The sequence below is a fragment of the Triturus cristatus genome, chromosome 6 (assembly GCF_964204655.1).
Source record: "Triturus cristatus chromosome 6, aTriCri1.1, whole genome shotgun sequence".
Classification (NCBI taxonomy): domain Eukaryota; kingdom Metazoa; phylum Chordata; class Amphibia; order Caudata; family Salamandridae; genus Triturus; species Triturus cristatus.
Genome location: NC_140589.1, coordinates 912,799,475 through 912,824,310, shown reverse-complemented (window position 1 = coordinate 912,824,310; position 24,836 = coordinate 912,799,475). Strand labels below are relative to the sequence as shown.

Genomic DNA, 24,836 nt, shown 5'->3' with positions numbered 1-24,836 from the left:
TTGCCTAGTGTTTTAAGTTAGTTTCAGAAAAATGAATTCTTATGATTGCGAATTAATGGTTTTGTAGTAGTGAATAAATAATATTGCAATAGGTTTAATTAACTTAGCAAATAAACTTTGAAACTAGAAATAAAACTCTCTCTTGCACTGGGTAAATATTTGATGCAAGAAACAAGTGCTGGTGCCCAAAAATAAGTGCTGGTGCTCCCCACCGGCAACCACTGGCTCACATTAAGCACTGGTGTTCACAGTGGAATCCAAGTGGTATATAATTGTTGCCATTACTCTCCTTATGCACCCTTGCCTTTGGCTCGGCCCATAATTGAGGGTTGAGAACATACTAACTATCAATGTCTAGGCAGTTTAAATATTGTGTAGTATTTATGCTGTCGAAATTGAATTCTTTATATCCATATTTAATAACATACACACACCAACACAAGAAATGTTTCATGTATAGATATGTATAGATATGTTTATAACATGTGATATAGAAATATCCATCGGAACAATAAACCTTATTGTTCATGTATTGTATGTATCGCCTGAGGAGTATGACATTTTTATTTCCTAAAGTGCTCAGTATTTTGAAATATAATTAAGCCTTCATTTTTTTATTCAGGCATATGTTTAAAATAGCTTTGAGTGCTGTACAAATGTACCCCTGCTATGACGATGAATGGACTAAGATTACTTTTGCTGATTACACCGTTACATACTCCGATCAGCCAGCACATAATTGGTTTGTGGTTTTCAGGTAAATTGTGTACATGTATATTGCTTTCTTCGATTTTTTTTCTGTGTTAAATCGAAATGCTTTGAAAAAGCTCCTGATTCAGAAGATTGTAAACTACGGTCCTCTATCTATAGATGGATCAGATATGGGAAAAGCTTTTCTAGCACATACTTGCAGTAGAGAGGTGCTTTTAACTTGCTCCAGAAGGACCACCAATACTAGATGCAAGAATAATTATAATAATACATCTAGTGTGACTGCCAATAGTGTCATGTTGCCTGAAATCATTAGGGGCCAAACCTGGTGGAACTTCTAAGCCACAAAATGGAATGCGAACCTTATCAGAGAACAGGAAACTGTCATGCATTTCCTACTGCTTCCGCTAAGTTAACCAACCGTTGTGGGCGGAAGGGCTAAGAGTTAGATTGATCTGTCTGAGACCTCGGCTCTCACTCTTCCCAGGGTGATTTTCCAGAGCCCCTCATTGAAAGCCGAAATTAGACCTCATACATGTATTGTCATTTTAAACGAAACAATTATTAGCTATGCCCTGTTATTCTGTAAATCAGGTGAATAAGAATTAACATAATAATTATTAGCTACTCAGAAAATGGCATGAATAAACTGATTAATGCTAACTACACCCCAATCATATTTTATCACACACCCCAAATCAATTAGCCGCAACCTTATTATTAGCTCATTCACAATTCGGTTACTCTGAAGTATTTTTTGCTGAGCCATATAAAGACCCTACTTACATATATGCCGTCAAGCCTTAAGTGGGAAACCCATCGTTCAGCCTCCTTTTAGTAACAGTTGCATCTGCTTTTCCCCAACATGTCACCTGTATCTTTTATACCTTTTTTAATAAATGGGGGTCTGTGAACCAATGAGGAGCCCCCTTGGTCAGCTCCAGTTTTGTTGCACAGCTCAGTGAACAATGGCACCTTTCAGGTCATAGGAAGTACATAGGAGCTGCTGCTTAGTAAGAAACCATGCTGTGTCACTTACTCTCAAAGCATCATGTCCCAAGCTAGCAGGATTGTAAGACACTGCACATGGTGGAAAAATCCCTTTCTTTGGCTCACTAATTGAAGAACAGAAAATATGTTGCACTTGAGCACATTTAGTATATAAGTCTGTAGGATATGCACACTCTATAGTGTTTTTTACATGTTTACATTAAACATGTTTTATAATTTTAATCAAGAATGAGAATCGAACAGTATCTGATACGTACAATTAAAATGCACTCTGTGCTAATGTCGTTGATTAATTAGCCACATGTATTTAAGGGGTACAGGGTTGTTTAATGCAGAATGAATGCTTACATAGGTGACTTGAGATTTGTGAAAATATTTTCTTAAATGCCCGTTATTTTTTTGTTTTATTTTAGAGAAGTATTTCATGTGCCAGAAGATATGATGGTAGTACCAAAGATGTACACCACCATTCCGAACTGTTTTCTTCATATCATCAATAATGACACTCTTGAGGCCACGCCTACAGTTTTTAACAAAGTTGCACCTTATTTTTATATTAAGAACTTGGTAAGTCTTCTTCTCTGATTCTACCAAAAATTCATTGTCACTGATTGCATGCCAATACAGATTTTGAAATTAGTCGCACAGGGGTAAGACCATTCCTTGAGTCTGCATGGCGTAACATCTTTTATCACTGCTGAATATATATGCATGAGATTGGCACAGGCAGCTGAGGCTACGTAATTATACAATGCTCTCATGTGTTGTGTGTGTGGGTGTGGTGAGAGTGCATGCATGTGAGAGAATGTATTTTGTGTCTACTCCACTCGGTGCATTTCTAGGGGCACACTGCCTGATTTCCTATATAGCCTTTGAATTCCTGCATGAGCCCACATAAAACCTGCCTCATGCACCATAGGCTTCCATGTCCAGGAACTCTGAAGCCCACCTGGCTTCTCTCAGAAGCAGCCCATAAACCATCAACCTTTCAAGCACAATTTCAAACAACTTTAGTCCATTTGCTTTCAAAAATCTATAATTTAGTAATACTTTCCATAAAATGGCCTTGCAAAGTCCAAATATGTAAAATCCCCCTTGATTGGTTGTTCTTAATGTAAGGGCTAAGTCTTCACACTACCACCCAATGGCGCTGCTCACACAGACCCGCGGTACAAGCTCTTCACACAGCACCGCTGCCTGTTCATCAACCACACCCTCCCAGTTGACTGCGCCTCACAGATCCCACCATTGGAAGCTCGTCGTACCACTCAGCTCTGCACACCGCTGGTCATTGGCAGCTCCTCACACCACCCACCAGTCGTAGCGCCTCGCACTGCCCACTGACGCCTGTTTCTCACATTGTCTCCAGTGCCTGGTTCTGTCCATGAAGCATCCATTCAAGTCGGCTACTTGAAATATCCGAGGTGCCATCCTCTCACACTGACCCACTAGCAACAGTGCAGTTCCTCGCCGCCCTCGAGTTCCAGCGGCACACACAGTTCACCACTGCCCCGTTCTTCTTATTGCTCACTGCTGAAAGCTTCTGACATGGGCTGCCGCTGCCCACATCTCAGTCCTCGCACTGCCAACTAATGCCGTCTGCCTACAGTACCCATCGTCACCTCCTCGTCACATTTAACATGACTGCCAGCGCCTCACCCATCTCTAAGAATTATCAGTTCATAGAGACCGCCAGTGCCTGTGTGACACTGTGCTCATCACTGCCTAAGCCTGACAGGGCAAATGCTGCCAATTCTTCACACAATGCCAGGATCAGAGCCTCACAATTCCTGTCAGTATCAGCTCCTTTTCCTTCCCTTTTGACTACTGCTGCCTCTAACTGCTAAAAACAGCTCAGTACACAGGTAGATAGTTAGCCAGTCACAAAAAAATTTCAGGGAAGCTGCAGAGTAACTCATTACTCATAGCAGACAAGGAATGTAAAATGAAGACTGTTCCTGCACTGTACAAGTGCCACAACCGGAGATAGGATAAAAGCACTACTCTGGTCACACCCGCACAGCACGAAAACACCTGGGGCCGTATGATGGTGTAGGCGCATTTTCATTGTTTTTGCCGGCCGCACCTTTAAAATGGTGCACCCGGCACAAACAATAAAAATGTGCCATATTACCATGAACGTGCTGCACAGGGCAGCCATGAATAGGTGGTGCCCTGGGGACAGTGTATTCATGTGAAATATGGAGCGGCTGCTTTAAAACTGCTCCATGTTTCACAGTGCAGGCGGCAATTTGCCTGCTCTTTTTAAGGGGGTGTCTGAGGGGTTTATAGGACCCCCTTTACACTCTGCAGAGTGCTGTTGTCAGGATGCGCACTAACAGTGCGCCAGCTTTTAAATATCGCACTGTCAGTGCGCCTTCTGCCGGCTTCTTTGCCTCTGCGACTGAGTCGGTAATATGACGCGGGCACAGAGGCAAAGGGATGCCCTCATTTGCATGGAACACGCCCCCATGCAAACGAGGGAATTCCCCTTTGAAGATAGCACCGGTGTTCTATGTGTGCCAACACTATCAGTATTACAGAGAGGGCCCCTCCTGTAATACCAAACTGCCCCGGGGTGCGCAAAGCGGGCACAAACGCCCATTGTGCCCCCCGGGCCCTTTATATAATAAGGCCCCTGATAAGGCCACACTATAAACACAACATCCTTCCAAACAAAGCATTCCCTCACAGTATAACGTGCTACCTCTTCAGTACGCTTTAGTACCTCACAAGGGCTATAAGGCATTATACAGTTGAAATTATATGCATGTGTATGTATGGGAGAGTGAGTGCACTGGCTGCCTCCTGACACATTGACATTAATTTTTAGTATTTTGGGTCAACCCATGGCATATTGGTGATAATTCCTAACATTATGAGGACATCCATAGCAGAATGGCACCCTTGGTCAATAAAAACGGGCTCAGACATATTGGCAGTCATTTGGGGCCACCTACTGCAAATTGGTGGTGAGTTCTGTCATTTTGGGAGCATTCAAGGCAATATGGTGCACACTGTGCGTGGAATGCTTGCCTTGGCATACTGGTGGCTGTGATTTGCATATTTAGACTTTCCATGAAACGAAGGTTTCCGGTTCAACCCTTGAAATGCTGGTGGAGCTGTCGGAACAGAGATCATTTCTGATTTATTGGGGACCACTATTTATTTATTTATTTGAAAAGTTTTATAAAGCGCGAACATGACCCTCGCGGGTATCAGAGCGCTGTACACAGAGGCAAAAGCATGAATAAACTCAGTACATTGGGGCCAACACAGTAAAACAACAAGGAGTAAACAATCAGGAACAGGGACCGGGTAGTGGGTAGTGGGCCCCGCTAGTTCAGTTTCTCATAGAATGTAAAAGATTTCCTGTTACATTGGTATGAGATGGTGGTGCTTATGCATTTAAGGGAGGGCTTAGCCATGGTTATCCATAGTAGTGAAACGTTGATTTTTAGTTGAGTACCGACCATGGGGCATATTTACAATAACTGGCGCATCCCTGCATATCAGCAGGGATGCGCCAGTTATTGTGCGCCACAGCTCCGCCACCTTGGATGCGCCGCATTTACAATACAGCACACCATGGGGCAAAAACGGCACAGATGCGTGACGCATCTGTGCCATAAAAGTGGCGCATTGCTGGAGTTGCGTCGCAAGCGCGACGCAGCTCCAGCAATGGTCTGGGGGCCCTATCTTTTTAATGCTGCGTCAATCCTTACGCCTGCTTCAGGCAGGCACAGGGTTTTGACGCAGCATGGGCCTTAAAGTGACTGAGTGAAATCTTGTAGATTTCACTCAGCCACTTTTAGGAGGCGTTCCTGCGCCGGAACGCCCCCCCCCCCGCGCAGGAACGCCTACATGTGGCGCAGGGCTTTACAACGTGACGCATCTCCCAGATGTGTCACGTTGTAAGTACCCCGCACCATGGCGCAGGATTTTTGCCGCCGCTGTGTCACAAAAGTGACGCAACTGCGGCGTAAATGAGGCGCAATGGGCTTGTAAATCTGCCCCCATGTGTTTACTGAACATGATAAGCTTTTGTTTGAAGGAATCAAGTTTATTGATTAAAAACGCGAGCGAAGTTTGATGTTAGATGACAAAATTATTCCTTTTCAAAAATGTATAGTTAAAGAAGACGGTTGAGTGAGAATCATTATTTCTTTCTGAATCCCTAATCTTTAAATGTACTGTCTGCTAACCTGATTGCAAGACATGCTGCATGAGTCTGTAAAATCTATACTGCTCTGCTACTGTAAATGCTGTCTTCGACTGTGCAATCTGTGTCATTTTTTTCCCATCTTGCCCCTTCCAAAGAGATTTACAGTTATAACATATAATGGAGGAATCTATTCGCAAGGGGAAACATTAAATATAGAAATTGCATTGCTCTTGTAAATAATAAGCCACGCAAATTAACCTTTTTGAACTACCTGTTTCACTATTGGATTTTTAGACACTTTTAGTGAAATTGTGCTGGAAAATGGACTATTTTGCCACCTTTTTCTTGAAATAAGGGCCGGTGGAACTGCAGCACGTCTGGTGATGGACAGGTTTAGTTGGCCATCCATGAGAGTACTGAAATATTTCACGAGAGGCGTTATTTATTTTTTAGAAGATCTATGTTATCATGGCATTATTTTTGCTATTGTATGGGTTGGGGTTTAGGATGGAACTTGATTTGTAATTAGACAGACAGTTTTAAGCTATTTCTTTTCAGGTGTGGCTAGCCATGCTGATTTGAGGAATCACGAAGGAACTGGCAGACCCAGGTATATCAGGAATTCTAATGTTTAGGGGGTCTTTTAGAGTTTGCCAGATCGGGTCCGCAACCGATTTATGGCCAGGAAGGCGGAGGTTTATAATTAAGACGTACTAATAGTATTAGTACGCCTCTTAGGCAAAGCAATACACGGTGTCGAAGTGACGATCTAGTCAGAACTTTTTCCAGGGCGTTACTTTTGCTTTGCCTAAGAGGTGTACTAATATTGAAAGATAGAAGAGTGGCATACAAACGTCAGTTTTAGCGACAGAAGTCTTGTTATTACTACCTTCTTGAATAGAACTTATTGAAAATTGAAAAGAGAACTTACGCTCCGGATTGATCATTAGGACCCGCTGGGTCGGAAATGTCACCAGCTGAAAGGTCCGAAGACCTGTTTTACTTCACCCGAGCCCTGAAGAAGTCAAGGGTTACACACCCAATGACGAAACACGTGTAGGCTGGCCTGTGAAGCGATACAATATTGAATCGACGCTACAAGCAAGAACACCGTAGTCGTTTCTAAATAACGCTTACCATGATGCTGTATTTTCTCCTTTGTGTGTGCACAGAACCTGTTGTCATATTAAGACGGACCTTCGTCCACATTTGAGGGCTTTTGGGTTTTCCCTCACCTGTTGCCCCACAATAATTGAATTTCCTTCTCCACACTCACGACACTGGGCAAGCTCCATATTACACCCTGTGATAACTAATACCCACATTCCGTTCTTTTAATTTAGCAGTTGTGTTTAGCTGTAATAATAGGCACAAATAGCATCTTTGAAGGAAACGTGAAATGGTACTTGTTGTTCCACGGTGGATGGTTTACAGCTAAATCAGCAGTTCTGTAGTTACTGATTGGCTGGTGGAGGTAAGAGAACAAAAAACTGATACAACTGCCCAGTACGTGTGTATTACTAAAAAGAAAGAAACTTTCATAAACTGCCCTGCTTTATGACAAAAAAGTCTGTGTCTAAATAAGGGTTTATGTTTGAAGATAAACAAAAAATAAAAATGAATCAAAACTAAAAAGGGGTACCTAGTGCTAGTAGTAACTATCTGATGTAAAACATGATGGCTGTCTACTAAAACAAAAAGCTAACTTTTATTGTTTTAATACATTTTTCAGAAGGGGTATACTGTTGTTGCCGAGGCATTTACTGGTGATTTCCCAGTAACAGCTGGAAAATGGAAATTGCGTCTCATTACATCCTACAGCCCTCTTCCATCTCCTGCTCGAGATATATTAAACAATTCTTTTTCCGTGAAGGAATTCAAAGAGTACTTTATCCCGAACAAGGAACATATTTTGTTCAGGTAAGTGCAATAGGATATTATACTTCATGCATTCTCTCTTACTGTAAATTATTTTTATATTAATTACGATATACATGTTAATTATTATTACTGGTTAATCTATCTGTCTTTAATATTATTTTTCTTACTATTGTCATTCCCACTAGTTTAACTATTAACATTAATGTGTAGAATCTGTAAAACACTAAGGGGCATATTCTCAAGGACCTATTGCCGAGATAGCGGCACTGTATCGCCTCCAAAGTGGTGATAAGTTCATCGCACTATTCACAAGCTGGTGCTAACAGCCGATATCACAAGTTTTCTGGCGATAGCAGCCGCAAAAAACATTGCCACAGATGACACCAGCAACTAACGCTAATGAGATGCACAGTAGGCGTTCCCATGCAAAAAGCCGCGCCAACCCCACTTCGCAACATTCTTAACGACCAGCCACATCAGCGATAAGTCCACAAAACATGCGATAAGACGCGTTAGCAGCAGGGATTTAACACCTGCTCTTACCTGGTGTTAAGTCGGATGACAACTTGCACCAGGAAGGGAAGCCCAGCCCAGAGCCACACCTGCAGAATGACAGATGCCATGGAGCCACTGATCATGCAGCTCGGAGCCCCAAGAGGGCCACAACACCCACCGCAACCACCCCCAGGCCCCCCCTGACAAAGAGATATCCCATCAACTGCACGAAATCCTGAACAAAACAATTCGCCTGATGTCGCACAATCACAACAATCAACAATCATGTGTGGTCAGAAAAAGGCGAATCAGTCATTCATCTTTGAATTTCAAAACAAAACAATTAATTCAAATTAAACCAAATACAACTATGTGGAAGAGTCATGGTGGGTCTTCTTTGGACAATCCGTAAATCACAGCCTGCAAGACAAAAGTTAAAGATAAGAAGGTGTGTCATGCGCTCATCCAAGGACAGAGAGAGAGAGAAAGAGAGAGAGCCTGAAAGGGAGAGAGAGAGAGAGAAAGAGAAAGGAAGAGGGAGAGAGAGAGAGAGAGAGCGAGAGAGAGAGAGCGAGAGAGAGAGAGAGAGAGAAAGAGGGCGAGAAAGAGAGAGAAAGAGCGAGAAAGAGAGAGAGAAAGAGCAAGAAAGAGAGCAAGAAAGAGAAAGAGAGAAAGAGCAAGAAAGAGAGCGGGAAAGAGGGAAAGAGAGAGAGAAAGAGTGAGAAAGAGCGAGACAGCGAAAGGAGAAGAGGGAAAGAGTGTGCCAACACTGCGGACCCAGGCCTCACTGCTCACCTGCTGCCACCGGTGTGTCTCCAACCACGTGCCGGTACACACTGCAGTCCACCAGGTCCCTTATCTGAAACAGATTCCGGAATCATGAATGGCAGAGTCTACAACATTGCACACGCCATCTACGCTTGCCGACACCTGAGCACAAAGTCTGCTGCACACCAGCCCCTCCCGCTGCCCAGCTGTGATTGGCCGCCCCTGCACAACCAGGCCTCACTGCTCACCTTCCACCACCGGCGTGTCTCTAAGAGGGCCCACCACGTGCCGGTGCAAGCTCACAACCGGGGTCCTGCAACCATGGCAGCCTCCACATCATGCAGCCCCACACTGCGGGCCTCAAGGTCACACACCTGATTCTGGGTCTTGATTACACAATGGCAGAGACCATATCAGTGCACAGGGCATCATCGCAGGCTGCACACCCGCCCAGCTCTTTAGGTGCCACTAACTCTGTGAACCGCGAGGCAACGCCATGTGGCGGTAGGCCCGTGCTGCCCCCTGGCTCAGGCCTACACTGCGGTCCAGGAGGGCTCACACAAATCCCTACCAGTCCAGACCGCCAGGACGGTGCATCATCGCAGGCTGCATACCTGTTCAGCACTTACGGTGCCCCTACCTCAGTGCACCGAAAGTCACCGTCCCGTGGCGGTAGGCCCGTGCCTGCAGCAGTGTATCCGGTTGCCACCAACTCTTTGCAACGCAAGTCATGGACCCTTTATGATTGAGTACCGTGATATGCCAGGCGGACGCAGCCATGTCACCTCCGGCAGTGGGGAAGTACTGGGACACGTAGCGACGTCCCCCCCCTTCCTTTATACGTAAGCCGAGTGGGCTGTGTCGGCGTACGTCAGGCCAGCATAGGGGTGTGAATAATTATCCCTGGGCTCTGGGCGTGGTTCATTTCTGGAATGGATAGTAAACCAATTGATGTATGTGTTTCTGTCGCAGTGTCAGCGCCATACGGGTCGCAATCGACAATGTTGCAATTTTGCATGCACCCGAGGGCAGCCACACACAAAGGAATTGCACAAGGAGCACAAGACCGCTCGGGCTCTTGGATCATACATGCCAACTGTTCCGCCATTGGTGCAACATAAGGCTAAGGCCTAGCCTCATTAGCAGCGCGAAAGCCACATCACATTTCCAGAATGCAAGCAGTTGTCAAACTAACATCAGGGATGAAAGCATCTATGTCCCAAAACCTAATGCGGAAGGACATCTGCACCTCCGACCTTGGTCTTGCATGCTGCCGGCACTCCCTGAAATGATATCATAGCAGATGATGACGACTCCCACACTACGCACAGTGCAAATGAAAGAGCAACGTATCCACACCACACACACAGAAGTCCTGGCTCAAGGTACTCTTGCATGAAATGCCCTTGACCCTTACGTACACAACTACCCATACATCCAAACGTTGCACACACATACAACTCATTGCTCCGAGCTGTGGCATATCATCCACATAACTGCCGCAGGCCTGAGGAGTGCCGGTTATACGGGAGCCACCAACGCTCTGTCCGAACATCCCGGGCACATGCCCAACGGCTGTCACGTGGAACTGTACCGTGACCGAATGCTGCCTGTTAGTGTCGGAAGCATTGGTCTGCATGTTGTGGCCCTTGTCTTGCACATACTGACACACACATGCAAATTAAGTCTACGCAACTTCACTAGTATTCAATTGTGATGTGTGTTGATTGGAATGATAAATCGTGTGCCTCAGTGAGCATTGTCCATACACAGTGAGGGACTGACTGACGCATTTCACTGAGGGGTGAGTCCCTATTGCCAGCTCCACCTCTGTGAGCCAGACATTGTGGTTGGTATAGTTGCTGATAGACCTGTGCTCCTACGTGTCTTCAGCAATGTGAGTATGGTGTCCAACTTCTTGCCGTGTGAATCAATGTGATCCATCTCTACAGGATGTGTCCACCCATTTGAGTGTGAGTAGGTATGTGAAGAGATGTTCTGTTGTCAAATGTGATGGGGGACACAACTTTAGGCAAGCCACTGACTTAGACATTACACACACAGCCCTATTCCTTACATTGCGTGGGGCAAATTTGTGAAAGTGCGCGAGTGTTGTGTCTGAGGCTACAGCTAGTGCACACATTCCCAATCATCTCACTGCCTATGTGTGTCACGGTCACACATGCGCATTGCTCTCATTTCCCAGGGTGTACCTTTTTGTTCAATCAATGTCCTTACATTCATCCACTCTTTCAAACTTGATTGATTATGGACATGACACATCTGTGTCAATTTGAATGTTTATTCACATTCGTTGGGATTGTCGGAGCTGGAGCAGAACATGGCCATGCAAACACAAACTTTACATTGTAGACCAGGGTAGGGCCAGCCAGAGTCATTTAGGGATAGACAAGTACACCGGAAGAGGTAGAGGACAGGCCACAGTGTGATTGCTGTGTCATTGTAGAGCAAACAGAACATGGCAGTCCATGTCGAGGTCCAAGGTGAGTGTCGCGGAGTGTTTCGGGGGACATTGGGAGGTGTTGTTACAGGGCATGATGCAGAGGGCAGCACCAAGATGAAACAGGGCACATGTCGGAGAGGATTGCTACTGTCTCATTCTTACTACACAGGTGGAATCACCCGCATCTTCGTCCTCTATCTCATCTGTCTGACATGTGGGTGCTGATGTTTGTTCTGCAGCACTGTGTGCCGCTGACACATCAGGGGCCAGAGATGTGTGTGTGGAAGTACCAGCAGCATTCATCTGCGACTGCCTTAGTGGCAGCAATGCCATGATGAGGATCTGCAGGGCATGGAAGATACCATAAACTTTTCGCTGGTGTGCATCCGTGGCAGCCATTCTTTCTGCATGCATACGTTCCATGTTCTCCATTATCCTCATCATCTGTGCCAACTTTCGGCTGACAACGCTGAGGCTACTCTGAGTAGACAACTGTTCTCCTTTCAGAGGCATGTCTCCAGCGGTGTCGGGCATGGATTGTTGGACATCATGGTGCGAATTGTGGGTGTCCGTTAGTGAGTGTAAGTGGTCCGTGATGTGACTCAGACACCCACGTATGTCATCCAGTTTGGCTGCCATGTTGTCGAACCCCACCCGCACATGTTCAGTCACCTCCTTCTGGCAGTCTAACACCTGGCCTTGGAATGCCATGTGTTCTTGGGTGAGGTGCTGGGAGCCAGCCGTGGTGGTGGGTGCTTCCTGCTGTGTGGTCTGTGCAGGGAGTGGGGTCACCTCGATGCAGCTGGCCTGCACTGCTCCTGGGGGTGGGGTGCGGAGGCTGTCCACGAGCCGTTGGAGGGTGTTGGGGCAAATGTCCAGGGGATCCTCTTCATCATCACTGAAGAGATGACTGGTCTGCTCTGCAGGAGGTGTTGATTGTCCCTCTGCAATGTAAAGGGAGATGCTGGTTGACTGTGTATTCCATGTATGTTGACGCATTGTACATGTTTACATACAGACTGCATGACAATGTACATTGTGACTGTTTGGGAGGAGCTGGCTATTTCATACTGGACAATGGACATTTGAACTACATCAGGGATGTGAGATTGTACGCGTACACTCTCATCTCACAGTTTCCTGCTATGCCAGAAGTGTTTGATCAGTTTCTACGCACAAGCAGAACCAGTTGTGTCCACTGTTCTGCAGTGAAAGTGTTGCACTTCGCACCACATTGTCGTCAATGTTGATGTGCTGTTGTTGTTGTTATGTGTGTGTGCTGCATTGTGGGTGAGTTGCCCCTGCAGCTGTCTTCTGTGCTTCTACAGTGCTGAGATGTTGCAGATTTGGCTGATTTGGGCGTCAGGGTGTGACCTGCTCCTTTCCGGATGTGTTCCACACTCAGACACCTCAGTGTCGTGGCGTGCAGCATGTCATGATTATTGGACTGCAGCCATGCTATTCGTCATGCAGTGTCACTTGCATTGTCAGTGTGGCTCACAGACACGCAGATTTGCTGGTTTTCACATGTGTGCATGAGTTGGTTGTGGGATTGGTGCTGTGTGGGGGGGGACCCTTATGCCCATAGTGGACATGGGCCTACTTGCTGTTTGTATGTGTGCTGCAGTGTGCCAAGGGGATCAGGGACATGCTCAAGAGTCATTGTGGGTGTGCAGTGTGCTCTATTTAATTGTTCATTTGTGCCATTGTGCACATCTCCCCCCTTCTCCCAGTCCCTGTTCGGTACTCACCCTGGTGCTGTTATGTCAGGTCATGTCGAGCAGTGTCTGAAACCCCAACTCCTGCTACCGTCTCCCCACTAATGACTGTGGACACCATTTCCTCCATCTCATCCAGCTCCTGGTGTTCCGCTGGACTGCCACCTCCAGTCTGCATTGCTGCCTAATGGTTCTCAGCGAGTTTCTATTTGGTTTTGCACTTCACATCATTACAGCGCCTCTTGGCCTCTCCAATTGTCCTCTTCCTCACTCCGACTGCATTCACCTTGTCCAGGATGGCCTGCCATATTGCATTTTTATTTGCTAAGGCCACGTTGGCGGTGACGAACAGTTGGTGGTGTTATATCACCTCCGTGATGATGATCCTGTTTTCCTGCAGACTGAATCTCGTCTTCTTCTCCTTGCCCATCCGCGATCCCGAGGTCCAAGGCAGGTCCTCCTGGGGGCTTGTGGGGTTCTGGTCGTCCTCTGTACTTGCTGCTGCTTCCTCCATTGTTCTACGCAATTTGTATTATTTTGTTTGTGTTTTTCGGTGTTTTTATAGTGCATTTTCACGCATGACGCGTGGGAATTGCAGGCCTGTCGCTGGTTATCACTGATTTTTGTAACGCGATTGGCCACATCGCAACTTTTTTCGCGTTCGTGTTTCGTGGTTTTCCTGCATCACGTTCGTTTTAACACGGTCACTTGGCGCGTTATCGTGATACTATCGCATGGTGCCGCCGAGCTGAGAATACAACGTTAAGACGGCGTTATTTTCCCGCAATAGACTGCGATGTGCAAAGTTGCGCTAAACACATTTTGCAATAGCTATCACACATTCTTGAGAATATCCCTTTAGATATTCTAAGCACTTAAAAAAGGTTTATTTCATAATTTTGAATCGGGAGTGAGGTTTTGATCAGTAATACGGTATTTCCTGCAGAGTAATTTAAACTAGATCCAGTTGCAGCCGCGGCCCGTGGAGGGAGTTCCGTGGGGCGATAAGGCGGGGCGGGGGAGGGGCAGGGTGGGGGGTTCTAAAAACCGGAATATGGATAATTGCAGGTAAGTAAACAATTAAATAAATAAAACGAATTTCGTAGCGCGCGCTGCATCGCAAAATGCGATGCAGCGCGCGCTACGAAACTCGTTTTATTTATTTAATTGTTTACTTACCTGCAATTATCCATATTCCGGTTTTTAGAACCCCCCACCCTGCCCCTCCCCCGCCCCGCCTTACCGCCCCACGGAACTCCCTCCACGGGCCACGGCTGTCCAGTTGTTCTCCAAGAGGAGCCAAATAATCGAAATTGGGTCCCTCTAATTGGCAGCCAATGTTGAATGTTGTGTGTTAAACCCAACATCCCAGGAACCCTTGCTATTCCACCCTAGGGGCTCAGAAAATTCTCTCTGTGATGCCTGCACTCTGATCCGTCTACATCTTTAAGATAAACAAGCATTGGCAAAGCCATTAGGTCTCGGCGATGTGAGACCTATAGATGTGTTGTACAGCACTGTGGTTGTACAGCATGTTTAAAGTATTTTCCTAGATTACCGTCTAACAGTCATTATTCTTTTGGTATTTATCAAATGGGGGATGGTATGAGCTTTGGATTAAAATGTGAAATTTAATTTAAATTGATGGAAATGGTGTAAATTAATTAATGTGCACATGTAAAAAAAGGACATTTCGCCTGTAACACTGCAAGTGAAGAGAGGTGGGGAGCACATTTTGTTATCTTAAAGGAAACAAAAAATGACAGAATGTGTGTATAACAAGCAAGCAGTTGCTCGAATGTTATAACATGTGGGCTTGAGCTAAAATATTATTTGTTTTTAAAAGCACAGCAAAAGAATGCCCTTGCAACTCGTTTTATGGCACAGTAAAGTTGAAAATAAAACTTAGGTTGTGGGTGAGGTGCAGTTGCACATGTTGTTTAAAGCTGTCTAACTTAACAAATAAAAGGCAACATTGTCCATGGTGGAATAAAGGTAAAAATAAAGCTAAACGTAAATGTTGCCCTCTTGGGCGCTTTTTGGACACCCACAAGCTAAAATGTGTGAAGGGTAAACAATTTCTGTGTACCTGTTTTTGCAGTCACAACTATTGTTTAAAGCTGTTTAACGAACGTGTGGAAGGCAGCATTGTATGACACCCATAATCTAAAATAAGTGAAGAGTAACATCTTCTCGGATACATTCAGTGTTTTTGAAGTCACAACTATTATTTAAAGCTGGCTAACAAAATAATTAAAAGGCAGCATTGTTTGAGGTGCAGACTCACAAATATTGTTTAAAGCTGCCTAACTTAACAAATGAAAGGCAGCAATGTGGCGTGGAATGGTCAAACACAAAGAAAACAGAGACAGCTGTGGCAGCTTCAGATCTCCGACCCCCTCTCCCCCACACACACTCAAAGCAGTGCTTTATACTCTGCATTTCCTGTGAGAACGGAGCAGCATATTAACAAGCCAGGCGATAACATTATCGCCGCTTCGGCTGAAAACTGCCGCTAAAACGGCGATAATGGGCCTGATAATATGCTCTATGGAATTACAATTGAAGCTCAGGTTAGACGTCCTTCACATTTAACATGGGCTTCAATTGGAATTCCATAGAGCATATTATCAAGCCCATTATTGCCGTTTTAGCGGCAGTTTTCTGCCGCTAAAGCGGCAATAATTTTATCGCCTGTCTTGATAATATGCCCCGGAGGCTTTATGCCAGTTGAATGACCGCAGAACCATATTAATGAAAACGTAGCCACTTCATTGTCGCTGTGAATGGATCGAAAGTAAAGTTCATTGCATTTGAGACAAACTGCATGTTAGTTTTACAAATGTGTTTTGGGACTCTACAGTGTATTTTTCCCTGCTTCCTTAACAACACTGCATTAAGAAGCCCAGTTTTGCTAAATGTTGGGTAAAAAGTAAATTGCTGCAGAGCAGATGTTGGTATTTGTATGGATGTCAGTAGTGTAAACACAAGCACTCGTCTGGAGTGCTCAAACCAGCCGCGGTTCCTGCGTTTGATCATTGGGGCATTGCCCCACTCATATTTTGACCCCCTGACCCCCCTCTTATGTGTATGATAAATTACCTTTTATTGTACAAAACACTGACTTTGCCTGGCTGCATGCATTCATTTTTGCCAGCGACAGTCAGCCTTCAGCCGCAGGTGTCAGCTGCTGTGAAGTGGGTCTGGTTTAATTTTGATGGACACCATCACACACTGCGTGCAAGCGCACGGCACCTAGGCCCAAAGTGCGCATGTCGGGTAGGACAGCTACCTTTCTCCGGCCAACGCGACATGCACACTAGAGACCTCTCTCGTCCTGCACATTACAGACCAGGGGCTGATCAATGCTGCAACCCCTGGTCTCCTAATGTGTGGTGAGTTGGCCTGATCGAAGATATTCCTGGCGCTGCTCCCATGCTGTTTAGCAGCAAAGGAACAGTGTCTGGATTGGCGAAGCACACCCTCCCTCCTACCATGCACACCTTGGAGAGAGACATGGCCATGTGAAAAGTGGTCTGGAGTGGACGAAAGGTGTAACTCTGGCAGTGTTCGTAGTGCCTAGTGCTTTGGGTTGGCGGGGCCCATTCACGGTGAAGATTCAGACAAAGATGATGAGTGCGCCAGCGCAGCCTCTGTGCAGGGGCTATGGCTATGGTCAGGTGCAGTGGTACCACGAGGGCAATGAACAAGTGATCAAGGAGAGCAGAGAAAGACCACATGACGTATTGCATTCATATTTATATAGATATATATCTCTACATACTACGTGTGAACACTCTTGGTACGAAATACGTCCACAAATTCTCACACACTGTATATGACCATCACAAAAATATTCTACCGCCACCAATGACCACACATTTTACCTGCATCACGCCCCGCACATTGTACATGCCGAGTTACCCGCACAATGTGTTGTACTGTGTTCCAATGGTATTTATATTTCGTCTTCCATGTTTATGCAGAAACCCACTTTCTACCCAGAAATATGCACACCATTCCACAGTTATTGTATGTGACACATGCCCCACAAACTGCACTTGTGCCACTCCTTTCTGCATTACAGTTGTACAACTCTGATCACAGCCTGGGTGACCAGTTCCTAACACACGCTGTAGGGTGCCACACATGGCAGCATTGTTCCCTAGAAAATTGTTGGGTAGTGTTTCGTTTTTATTGTTCACAATGGCCCACATACTGTTAGTTGTAGCGGTCTAGTTGTTCACCGCTAACCATCCCCAAGACCCCACCCGGAACCAGACACACACTTTGTATCACCTTCTGGCCAGGCGTGGCCAGAGGGCATAAATAAACGGGCCGGGGTCGCTCGGGACTTCCGGCCCACACTAACCAGCAATTCGTGTGCGTGTCCAGTCATTCCAGTGCGCCCACAGTAATTACCTGACCTTGACATTACTGTAGAGTGCGTGAATCATTATTTTGCAGTTTATATTATGCGAGCTCGACTCGAAGATATTGAAGCGCTTTATATGAGCCACAGTTACGTTACACAAGGTTACATTCACCTTACATTCATGCATAATTCACCGTACATTACTAGTTCCTGTTGCTGCGTTTATGAGTGAGCCGGGGAACCACATGCAGCAAAGGAAGGCCCAAGGCTAGAAAAGAGGGGTCTAAGGATCGGCAGGAGTGGTAACTTGACAGCCGTGATCTGGCTAACAGGATGAAAGGTCATAGGGTGTGCTGAGGAGGAAAGGGTGACTATAAGCAGTTGTTGAAGGAGGTATACGGGTAGCAGTATGGATGAAAGCAGATGAGAAAGGCAAGGTGGGCGGTGAGGAGCATGCATTAAAAAATCATGTATAGATGAAAAGGGTAGAAGGTTTATGAGGAGAGCACTGAAGGAACGAGCCATAAAACAAGAAGTGAAGGAGAGTTGCGTCAGTAAGGGTGTCTACGATAGGATGTTTTGTATAAATCAGTGAAAGTTGAGTATTTCAAGGAAATAGGTTATAGAGAAACAGTAAGCAGAAGGTTAATTCAATCTATATAAAGCTAGAGGTGACCTCAGTAAAAGGTTTAAAGCAGTGTGTCTGTAGTGCACACTTCACAAACTTTACTCCCGTAACCTGTCCGCTCCAGTCACAATCCAGACAATGTGAGACTGGCTCAGCCTGGGACATGATCTCTACAAACACATGAACAACATTTTGCACACCCAAGTCCTTCAGCAACATGGAGTGGTTAGCAACAAGTTTCAGCTTGCGCTGGGACGGTTGTGTTCTCCCACAAAGTGGGACAATCCCAGGCTTGCCCTGAGGCTACCTAAGCTGATGCTCTTTGTGTTACACTAGGCTGCTTGTTTGGTTGGTACGCATCACGGGCTGGCACAGCTGGCAGCCTTCCCCAAGCTTCCTTTAAGAATGAATTAGCAGTTGTTCTCTAGGGTTAACTGAGTGCTTCCCTTTTCGAAGCTTCACTTATTTCATAGAATCACAATAGGAGTTCATGTAATTCACAACTAAGGGTCCAATTACGATGTCTTCAGGAAAGCATTCCCACTGACTCGGGTTAAGAATGCCTTCGGAACTATTCGTATTCATGGAGTCCTACCGACCGATTATGATGTGTTCGGATGCTTATGGACTCGGTTCGGTTGGAGTCTCATTGATTTCAATGATAGCCTGTGTTCCGAACGAGAACACAGGCTCCCATTGAAACAAGCATTTGCAATGCATTAGGTCTCGCATTTGCGAGAGTTTAAGCTATTGGGATTGTAAATGACCATGCTTTTTATTTGTTTTAAAAACCAACACGGCAGTAAAAGGTGTTACAATGCAATAGCTCAAACTCTTGCAAATGCAATACCTATTGATACCTTTCATACAAAGTGCTGCGTGAAAAGGAGCCGTATTTACAAGGACAGTAAAAGCTGTTCAGTGTGGCTTTACGTGTCCTTGTAAATATGGGGCTGCAAAATGCGCAGCTGGAGCATCGCAAAAAGTGACATACCTGCGGCACAAGTGGCTTGTAAATAAGCTCCTTAGTGTCTGCTGATGAGCCGGGCATGTTGGATGGCATCTCATCAACGATCTCAATAAAGTATAGAGTGCTAAAGAGAATATACAAACTTGTGTTACGTTTACGTAGCTTATCCTTTACCTAGACATGTTTTCATTTCAATACGATATATCAAAGGCTACTTGAATTATGCGGTGGGGTGACCAAATTATGTGGCAGGGTTGACAACATTTTGTGAGAGTATTAATACATAATTTTCTAATTTTCACCCTTGTTAACAGTTTGGGCATAGGTTGCACCTCATTAGTACCAGTTTAACCCCTAAGTGTAGAAAATAGCAACAGAAAGGTGCCCAGCCAACCTTATTACTGTCCTGCAACATGTCACTAACTTTTGATCCGTTAAAGCTAGATACAATTTTAATTTTATCTAGAAGCTACTGATAATGTAGCAGATGATGGGTGGATGGTGTCAAATCAATAATTATGTAAAGAACGCTGAAGCCACAGAATTGCATATTTCCAGTGGCCCTGGTTATACTTAAACTGTCCTGGTTTCAAATGTTCCATTGCCATTTAATCTCATATCAAGTTACCTCATGTTACTTCACGTTAGTGTACGATATGGTATATATTACGCCATGTTTTATGAGATCAAGTAAGGATTCAATATCGACTGCGAACTCCTTGTTGTATCTAACCCACACAAACTAGTTACAACATGTGAAACAACTAAAAAGCCGTTAATTTGATTTTAAGTGATCGAATGTGAACTTATCTACAACATGCGTGCACCTACATTTCGGTGTTTGTTTGACTGCGATGTTTTGGCAAAGAATACAAGGATGTGTGTTGAAAATGCATTCAAAACGTGTGCATTAAAACACGGAAACCCGATCTGGAAAGTTAAGCTCCTCTTTTTCGGGAAATATATGAGCCTTTCAGAGTAGAGTGTCCCGCGGCCAATGGGAGAATGTCTGCCTCGGCCAATCCCGGCGTGTCTGCATCTGTGTCTGGAAAGAGTTTCTGCGAAGGAAAATGTGTGGTACCTTTCTGCAGAGAGGCGCCTTGTGGAGGGGATCACGCCGGATGCTGAGTGTTAGTGCACGGGGAACAGACGAGAAACTCGCGATCCAAGTGAAAAGCGTTGACAATAACAAGAGAAACACGGTGACAGTGACACGGCAGAGAAAGTCATTACTTTGTGTTCTGTTCACTGGAGAAAGAAATATATATGTATAAACTAAAAAGCCTGTGAGCAGGAGAGAGATTTAAAAACCCCGAGGGGACCGCAGGAATGCTCTTGCAGATGATGGAGGAAGATAAGGGTGTTTAACAGTAAAGACAGAAGTGGTGTCTACAGCGAGTAGGAAAGGCCCAAGAGGGGAGTGGGCTGGGGAGAGCAGTGGGGCGGTGGAGGGGCACCACATTTGGTTTCGCCCGGGGCTCTATCTGAGCGGAGGCCGGCCCCGCCTTGGTTGGAATTAAAAGATGAGTCATCCCGTTGTTGACACTCGCATTTAATTTGCACTTCAGGAACCTGCTGGAGCGAGGTGCCTTTCGGTGATTGCATTGTTCTAATTATAAGGCTGGCTTTGCCTCAAGAGTTGGATAAATGTGTTTATATTTGTTGACCCCGAATGCCTTAAAACTGTTTAGAGTGCCGGAGACCGCAACGGAACCTAATATTTGCGATGAAGAAAAGGGAGGGGGAGAAGGGAGGAGGAAGTGCGAGCAGCAGCTGTGTTAAACAAGCCGAGGTGACAAGAAGGGCTGGGCGAGAAGGGAGGGGGGAAGGCCAGCAACAGAGGAGCCTGATCAAAGCTGACGGGAAGGGGAGAAGGGAGGAGGGAGTGTGAGCAGCAGCTGTGCACGTGCACGCCAACGTGCACTCAAGGTTTAGGCCAGCCAAAACGGTGGGTAGCACTTTGAAAATCCCACATATAAAATGTCTCTTCGAGCCTTTGGCTCGCGAGACCTAAAAAGGGATGGGTGGGGAAAATCTTGCACCCTGTGGCGGGCTGCTTGGTTGGGAAGGGGAGTCCCTTTGATACCCCCGCAAGCCCCATTTGGAGTCCTACAGGTGACGGGGGGCCTGCTACGGGCCCCCGAAGTCCGATTTCCACAGCCGTTTCATCTCAGCCAAACCAATTCGGAACGGCTGTCCGAATGGGTCATCGTACTCACTCGTTTGGAAGCCGTCTCCATTGGCCTGTACCATTCAGCTCTGAATGACTCGGGCTGCCTGAATCCCGTTCGGAACTGATTCGGAAATCCCGCATGGCTTCCTTGCATCGTACTCGGTTGTCTGGAAAGGTGACTAATTCGGTCGGGAACAACAGGTCCCGAATCAGATTTGCCGAATCCGAATCCCTTTCGGAGCCTCTCCTGACGACATCGTAATCGCGCCATAGTGTTTAAACTCCTGGCCATAATATTATCATATGATGCATTCTGGGAGTTGTAGTGTAGGTTCAGAACAATATGATGGAAATACTAGATTATGGGGTTTGTGAAAGGAAATCCCTAGACTGGAAATATAATGTCCCTGGAAAAATGGAGTCATATAGCAACACTATAAATAGTAAACAACCACAAGTTCAGCTGCCAGGCTAGTCTTATTTGCTTCTGTTAGTTGCCATCAAACCTCTACACAGACCTAAGTAACTGTCTATGTATGATGAATCTGTATATCACGCACATGCTGCAGGATGTTCTCTGCCCAGACTGGCCGTGATATTTCTTTGTGCACAAAATAAGGCTACATCTAGTTCAGGTTTTGCTGTTGGTATTTGGTCGTCAGTCTTATCCATAATTCGTTTTTGAGAGATCATACTCAGCAGAGGTTACCTGATGACTCGGTTGTGTACAGAATTTAATAAAACTGTGTTAACACTGCCTACAAATTTTCGAACGCTATGACCTTAAAGGGGCAGTCTAGACACATTTTTCCTTTTCGTGAAATTGTCTCTGCCAACATGTCTCGTGGACCTGAAGGGAGTCTGTCTTCAGTCTCAAATTGTATCATCTAAATACTTCTCTGTGCCTGTGTCAGCCATGGGATATTATCCTGTCTGTGCCTTTTATTCAGCCTAAATACATTAACTTTGAGTTCAACAGATTTAAAATAAAAGGACGCTGGACTCTCATTACACTGAATGCTAAAGAACATGTCTCTTTAAGACGGCGCATGCGCTCTCTAGCAGAGACCTAAACATGTCTTGAAAAGAACCATTAGCTGGGAAATTAGTTGCATATAGAGCAATGTTTGCTGGTACAGTACGTTTTGTTTTCTGTTTCCCAGTTGGTTTTTGGAAAGGCAGGATGGCTGTCATGTGGTGGGCCGCATTTGGATAAACAGAGAGGTGGATTGCTCAATCCTCCTAGAATAGCCTGGCTCGGTCCCTGAGGGCTCGAATCCCTACAGCAGGAAAGGTCCCAACACGCAGCTGTGTCCCGCACCCTGCTGTAAGGGTTTCTTTGGTGTGACGAGGCACGCCGGCCATGGAGTCCCAAGCAGCTGGGCACATCCCTGCCTCGCTAGAGATTCTTTCCTAGTAGCTCCCCATCCCCTCATAATTTCTAAATATGCACATGTATGTTACATGACTGCCAAAGCTTGAGTCCTGAAGAGCTCCTGAAAACATACAGAACAGCAGACAGTACACACAGAGCATCAAAATCTGCACATGTATAACACATGTCCTTAAAGCGTGTATCCTGAAGAGCTCCTGAACACCTATATGCCTTCAGAATGGAGGAACACACCTGTGGAGCGTAACACCTGTAAGCTAGGCATCCTTAGAGTCATTGTGTCTTTGAATATCTGAACACACATGCATGACACATGAAGAGCAAAATGTGTGTCCTCGGGATCCCCTGAACACATTTATGCCTTCAGAGTGGCAGAACATACAAGCAGTACATATCTCTCCCATAAACATTGTACATTCGGTTGTCTGAACAAACATGCATGTCACATGACAAGCGAAGCGTGTGTCATTGGGGTCTCCTGTAAACATGCAAACTGTCGGAACCCACACATGCTGAGCATATTTCCTGTAAGTTGTATTCTTAAGGTGTACCATAAACTTTGTTCGTTTGAATATCAAAGGACACGTGCTTGATACAAGACTAGAAAGGTTTGTCCCCTGAGGATCTCCTGAAAGCATGTATACCTTCAGAACGCCAGAAAACACATCAAGTACATATGTGCATCTACAGTTTACTGTAGACATTTTGCTCTTACATGTCAGAACAAAAATGTGTGACACATGACCTTCGAGGAATGTGTCTTGAGGATCTAACTGAAACATTTACCTTCAGGATGGCTGAATATACATGCATCTCACATGATCTGTAAAGGATGTGTCCATAGGATCTGTTCAAGGCACTAGTATCTGAAGATGGCTGCACATGCATGCATGACATTATCTATTCAAAGCTTGTGACCGGAAGATCTCCTGAAAATATATATACCTAGAAAATGGCCGAACACACCTGCACAAACAGGATCTGTAAAGTATGTGTTGATAGAATCTCTTGAAGACAAGAATATTTTCATAATGATTGACCCTTCAAGTATGAAAAATCAACTGTGAGGGTTTGTAAAGTGCCAGATGTTGAAACCCAAAGAGAAAACGGTGTAAGCATTAAATGGTCAGGTGTCAACCCGTCCTCTTTTCTTGATAAGATTGTGCATGATAATCATCAAAATATTGAATCTGTATGGAGGGGAATCACTCAAATTCACAGATTATTATGGCCTTCTGTAATATTACATTTGCAATAGCAGGAGACCTTAAAATGAATAATAAAAAGAACGTCACACAACATTCTAGCCGGTTTGATCGACTATGTCCAAAAGCAAACCAGGACCTACAAAAAGGCTCTAAAAGAAAGGCCAAGAAATAGTGAAATTATAAAAAAGGTGAGGAAGTCTTATACACAGGCCTTTTTTAAAAGAAGAGTAGCAATCCAGGAACAAGCGTGGGGAAAATTAATACAGGCAGCAGATACTAAGGATGTAACATTATTTTGGAAAACAATAAATCATCCTTTTTTTTAGAGACCAGACTTCAGTAAGGATTGAGATTTTAGTGCAACCTTCAGACTGGATAAATTAGTTTGGTCAGATATTTAATCCATAGAAATGACAGTCCAATAATTTACAGAGAAAATGTTTTAACAATGGGCTATCAAAATCTGGTTCCCATTACTTTGAAAGAGATTACAGTTGCCTTAGCGAGATGCGCAAATGGGAAGGCATCAGGTCCTGACGTGGTACCTATAGACATGTTTAAATCAGATATTAATTTTTGGGCCCCAATTTTATTAAGCGTATGCAATGCCTCAGTAGGTGGTTTTTGCAATCAATGTGGACACAAAGTGTTATTGTACCGATCTTCAAGAAGGGAGATAGGTGAGATGCAAAATGTTATTGACCCATATCCCTTCTTGACTCAACCTCAAAATTGATGGGCAGGGTCCTTTTGCAAAGACTAGAAAGTTGGGCTAGCGACAACTCAGTCCTTACAGAATCTCAGTACGGTTTAGAAGAGAGATAGGGACAATAGAGGAATGAATCTTCACTCAAGTATTAGTAATACACTCTCTCC

The 24,836-nt window shown here is 45.1% G+C and overlaps 1 protein-coding gene across 2 annotated transcripts in view; it reads left to right on the top strand.

The window, feature by feature from the left end:
- ADGB (androglobin) overlaps positions 1–24,836 on the top strand; it is a 1,188,702-nt gene that overhangs the window by 806,242 nt on the left and 357,624 nt on the right. For both annotated transcript variants that reach the window (XM_085611585.1, XM_085611586.1), the window contains exons 24-26: positions 623–757; positions 2,136–2,289; positions 7,620–7,807. In XM_085611585.1, the coding sequence (XP_085467711.1) occupies positions 623–757; positions 2,136–2,289; positions 7,620–7,807 (477 nt within the window). The remainder of the gene's footprint in view (positions 1–622; positions 758–2,135; positions 2,290–7,619; positions 7,808–24,836) is intronic.